Raw genomic sequence first — 6,000 nt, forward strand, 5'->3', positions numbered from 1 at the left:
ACATACATGGCTATCATAATCAACTGTTTCCAGGCTTTCTTTTCATTTAACTTGAAGAAAAAACAAACAAACTCACTCAGCTTACCTCTGAAACCGACATTATCATGGCTTTTGTTTTCACTGAGAGTGCGACACAGTTGCAAACTGCAGTAAAAGAATACAAAAAATATAGATATTAGGATATTAGCATTGAATAACCAGCATATGTTTCAGGGCTCTTGCTATTCTGGCTAAAATAATTTTAACTCCGGCAGTTTAAATACCTGACTACATTTTAGTTTTCATAAACATTTATTCAGAGGAGTTACACAGCAAAGAAATACAAGACTTCCAATATATCAGATATGGAATAGGGCCTTTATACTTCAAGAAAACATGCTTCCTAACATTACATGTGCTTACACATAGAAAAGTCAGAAAGCTAGGTGGTATTAGTAAACCTAAGGAGCCACAGAAGTGCTAGCACTAACCTACTGTTAGACAGTGAGGAAGTGTTCATCTATTTCTATGACTTGCCGTCACTTCCAATCTCTGACCTGCAAAATTGTTAAACCACCTGCATGTCTTCCAAATGCAGTCTTTGCACTGATGAGACAGAACATTACCTGTAAGTGCAAATTCTCATCACCAAGAGAAGCCACGATAGGCTGCAAAGACCTGTTGTGATGACTTCTTGGCTACCATCAAGGTCTCCCTCAAAAATATCAGCCATGTAAAAATTACACTAAGCACCACACAGACTGCAATAAAATAATAGTCCATTGCATTATAAAATAAATGCTTCTATAGCAGTAGGCTTCACTACACAGAAGGCATAGAAACAGACACACAACCCAAGCTGGTGAGGATTTTCTCTCTCCCATTACATTTTCACTACAGGATGAGGCTTCAGAAACAATTTCACATTTAAAAAGCAACAGCATTCAAAAGAGGTAGCTGTTTGCCTACCAAATTACAGACACTAAGGGAAATCCTAAGAATTTCCTTCATATTTGCAAGTTTTCAATCAAGCTTCACATTTTTCATCGTAAGTCTTTCACATGCAAAAACGGAAGACAGTATCCGAGCTAGTGTTCCTACGTAAGATGCTATGTAAGTCTACAGTTTCCTGTGTGAGCAATTTTTTTTAAACAACATTATCTAATAAAGCAGGTATGTACAATTATTATAGAGGCTTATCATGGAAAAATAAATTGTAAAAGGATTCTGTAGCAATCCATCACTCATTCTATTTGCATCCTGTACAGATTATTACCTCTCTAGCAGGAGTAAACAGCTGTTCCAGGAATCAAAGGACAGAATTTAGCAACTACAAGGTAAATGCACCTTTTAAAAACAACTGGAAAATGTGCAGTTTTACGTATAGGTATAATGTAATCAGCAGAAACATGCAAGCTCAGCAAAAGTGAGGGTATGGCTAAGATGTTCTTAATGCTATTGAACAAAATGCAAAATGTTTTGAAATAACTTGAACAGACACAGCAAAATAGAGGACTGTATGTTTATTTTGTTCTTCATGAATTGTAAATGCACTTACTTTTCAAGTGTGGATGGATTTTCCCTGCTGTTCTTGGGAGTATTAATTTAAGTCAGATTTTTCTACATCTTAATGACTACTCCTCCATGAAGTTACCCTGCTCTCATTTCTAAGCTCTGTATGCAAATAACAGGAATGTAAAACAACTGATTCTACAAAATTATCTACCGAGATGCACATCATGACCCCTATGACTTAAAATGATACCATCACATAGGTTGCAGTAGCAATAGCCCTGACTGCTTGGACTGAAGATTTCACTGAAGTACATGTTAATACAAAATACAAATTGTAACCCTCTTCCAATCCCATTTCCAGCAATACCAAAATACTAGCATATAAACTTCATAGTAACATAGGACCTGTTTGATCAATGTAAAAAGTCACACTAAAGATCAGCCTGTAAAGCAACCTGCTTTCCATTTTTAATTACATTTGAAAAAGTAACTTAAAAATTTGGGAGATGGAGATAATAAATTTCCTTAGGTCTACATGGGAACTTTGGTGGTAGAAAAGAATGCACTAGTATTCATATTTGGATATAAATTAATATTTGTGCTTATATTCTCCCATACAGGTAGACAATCTCTACAGGTGGATGACCTTCCCTGAAGGTGCTGGCAGGCAGTGCAGCTCTTTCATAGCTCGCTGGGGAGAAACAAGAGCACACGTTTGCAGCTCCTTCATCCTTTCCTTTCTGTCCTTGGTCACACAGTTCTAGCTCTCATTTCAGCCAAATCAGTTAACTCAACTGACAAACCCAGTGGAAAACTAGTTAAGATACAAGTCATCTGCCACTTTGCAAGCTGAATCAGCTCACCAAGAGGTCAGATAAACACCAAAGTCAATGATGCAGTGAGGTATGAAGACCAGGCCGAAGCCCTCCCATCCAGCACCATCAAACCATTAAATCTAGTCTTAACCAACTACCTAAGTTAAAAATCAGAACATTTGTCTTCTTAGTAGAATAAAACCCATCAATATTAGTATGGGTAACAAACTCAAGCAAAAAAAAAAAAGGGCACTACAGTATTTTTCCTCCTAAACAATGCCCAGAAAATGGAAAATTGTCGGTTTGTTTTCAGTTCAATATCCCAAACATTAAAAGCTCCCTTGAAAATTCTATTATTCTAACCTTGGAGCTCACTTCTACATGTTTAGGACACAGAACTTCTCCATTCTACCACAACCTAAATCCCTTTTGAATATAAAATTATGTAATAAATTTGAAATACAATAGATAACAGGATAACCTAGAAACTAAACATTAAAAAAAAACAGAATCACTTCTGAAAAATCAGTCTCAAAAGCAAATTTGTTTTGGACTAAGATTGGGTAGATTTGTTTAAACAGGAACCGTGAAGCTGTGTCAATCACCTATAGAACAAGATGGCATAGCAGAGCCAGAAACCCAACTTAAGCCTCCCAACTCACACGCAACATCCTATATACTCAGTTACACTCCCACGCATGGTCTACAGCAGTAATTATCATGAAGCGCATGTGCCTGCAAATATGGAAGTATATGCGTAACTTAACTGATGTGGGTAGTTCTTTTGTTGTGCACAATCAATTGCATTTTGCAGTCAGAATGGCACAACTACAACCAAGGTCTGTGTTCCTGACTCTCAGCCCTTTAATTGCTCCTCATGGTATGACATTCCTCATGCAAGCAAAGTAACACACCGGGAGTGCCTCAAAGAGGTCTCCAAATTTCACATTCGCAGAATGTTGAGCTTCTCCAGTTAATCTTGCAATTTAAGATAGTGCAGAAATTGCAAGCTCAGTGGTGTGCTTGGCTGGACTTCCCCTTTGAAGGGTCCTCGATGCATTTGATCCATCACAAAAAAAAAAGAAAATATATCCCTGTAACAGTAAGTGTTTGCCATTGCATGATTGCATGTGCATTATCAATGGCCTACAGTCATAGATGAACACCTTATTGTGGAAGCCACTAGAGAAAGTGATGTGATTTAAATACAAAAGGACAGTAGATGGGTACAGAAATAGGTCTAGAAGAAGTCTAGACTGATGAGAATAATAAAGCAATCACACAGATGTCAACTCCATCTCTCTTTTGCGATAGCAAAACAAATACAGATAATTTAATAAAGTGTATTTAGACAGAGAAGGGCCTGAAAAAAAGATACAAGGTGACCACATCCTGACCAATTTTTCATTTTGGTAACAAAGAATGCTTGAACCTAGCACATGATCTGCATTCATGTATCTGTATTAGATATTATTACACATTGGTAGCTGGGTTAATTAAATTGGAAGCATGTACAGCTTTGAAAAAAAGTATTAGAACAATTCCTACAAAGTAAATGGTCACTACTACTTCGCCTCCAGAATGCTGCCTTATTAAATGGTTCATTTTAGAAAGATCACAGTTTTATATTCCTCCAGTAAAACGGGAGATTAAAAGCTTTGGAAAAAGAAAGATAAAGTTAAACACTAAGAAGCACTCTCAGGAAAACTTAGTTTAGTAAAAAGTTGTCTAAGATATTGGCTACAGATACATTGTTTTGCTTCCAGAAAATACTTTCATGCATATTCCACATTTATAAAACTAACACTGTAAAAATTGATAGCCCTTATCCAAGCAATCACATTTCCTTTAAAATGGATGGCTTCTTCTGCCAACTACTGATAAAACCACGTCTGGAACTGCATTTAAGCAGTATCTGGAATAAATATTTTGGAATAAATGCCACAAATACAGGAATCTAGTCTATTTTATTGGCCCACAGCAGGTTATCGTTTTCTCCCTGTTCATCTGTACAGAGTACCACTGGAGGGGAAATGGGAGGCGTTAGCATGGCCTAAAGTTCCTTCCACTGTTGAAGTTCCAAGAATTCAATTCGAACAGTGCAACCATCATTACCAAATCAACTATAAAATTTCTGTCCTCGTGCAATCTTCATTCAGTCTCCATATCCATAACAACGAAGCTACAAAAATCATCATCATATTTGAAATACATAGGGCAAAAAATGACTTAACCATTATAGAGGGAGACTAGCAAGTGGATTTCACAAAATAACACCATACAAAACCAGGGTCTGTTTTATTATAGCCACTTGTGCATTTTTAAGAGATGTATCCATTTATATACTTCATTCTTTGTTGTTCATTCACTCAAATTCAATAAAAAGGCTCTACTCGTTGCCTAAATATCATTCAGCTATTGCCATAAAACCCAAGAGTTTTATGAGAGAGACTGAAAGGGTATCAAAATGAACTTCAGCATCCTCTGGGGGCTCCTGAACACATAAGTTATTGTTGTCAGAAATCCAGCTATTGAACAGACTTCTGCTCACCTTGCATCATTCATATCAAAACACATTAAAGTGACATGACAACACAGTAACTGTTCTAGCACAATTCAAACACAACAATGGCTACAGAGGGGCATCCCTTCACTACAGAATGGAGGGTCTGAGGAAAACAGAGTTTTGTGCAGAGAGCCTCTGTGTTGTTTATTCCCTACAACGCTACCTCTTTCTTCACGCATAGGGAAGATCATTACCCTAGCTGTACAACCTTCTAAAATAGATGAACAAGAGAAAATAACATAAGTAGTGAATATCCAAAAGCGTATCTCATATAGTGATCCTCCAAATGCCTATGTTTGAAACTTGATGTTTTTTTAGTTACAACAAAGAGCAAAACCAAATGGAAGAATTTAAAAAATAAAAAAAAAAAAAAAGCATTTACAGCTATGCGGTTGGTAAATAGGACACTCTCGTCCAAGGTAACGTAATAACAAGAAATTGATGAAGTGGTGAACAACCCCCCGACCCTGGAACACAGCAGGCAACATGGCTAGCAAACCTGCCGAATAGCGATTGCTTAAGACAAACCGAGGGAAAGCCCTGAAAAGGAAGCCCCTAGCACACCCAGATCGCTCTGGGAAGCCGCAGCCAGACCCTCCGGCATCCAGGCGTTACCTCGCAGGATAACTGGGGCCGGCCAACTGACCCCACCTAGAGCGAGCCGCAGAACGCAGCGCCCGCCACCTGCCAACGGGCAGTAAAATGGAACGGGGGCCGAGGCCCGGGCCTGAAAAGCCGTGGCGGTGACAAGGCTCCCGGGTGAAGGGGAGGGTAGGAGCTGGCACCCGCTAACCCGGCCCAGCGCAGGAAGAGGGCGCTCGGGCAACGGGCGGGCCAGGCCCAGCCGGCGGGGGCGAGCTTCGGCGAGGCCCGGCAGCGAGCGGCGGAGCCGGGCCCAGGGGGGCAGCGGCTGGGCCCTCCGGCCCCGGGAAGTCCACAGCGCCCCCCGCAGCCGCACTCAGGCCCAGGCCCCCCTCTTTTCTCCCCCCTGCCCCCCCAGGCCCGCGGCCCCGCACTCACAACTCATTCTTGCCCGCTTTCTCCCAGTTCTTTATCCACTCGGCGGGGAGCGCGGCCGCCATCTTCCCCGTGTGCCGCCGAGAGCCCGGATGGGGGAGCAGCGCC

General features: G+C 40.4%; 1 protein-coding gene across 1 annotated transcript in view; it reads right to left on the bottom strand.

Moving 5' to 3' along the window:
- The window catches only part of THOC2 (THO complex 2), a 53,582-nt gene extending 47,582 nt beyond the window's left edge, over positions 1-6,000 (bottom strand). The window contains exons 1-2 of the mRNA XM_032196336.1: positions 5,896-6,000; positions 86-144 (exon numbers count right to left, since the gene is read on the bottom strand). Coding sequence (XP_032052227.1) covers positions 86-144; positions 5,896-5,957 — 121 coding nt within the window. The 5' untranslated portion in view covers positions 5,958-6,000. The remainder of the gene's footprint in view (positions 1-85; positions 145-5,895) is intronic.

The sequence above is a fragment of the Aythya fuligula genome, chromosome 13, assembly GCF_009819795.1.
Source record: "Aythya fuligula isolate bAytFul2 chromosome 13, bAytFul2.pri, whole genome shotgun sequence".
Taxonomy (NCBI): domain Eukaryota; kingdom Metazoa; phylum Chordata; class Aves; order Anseriformes; family Anatidae; genus Aythya; species Aythya fuligula.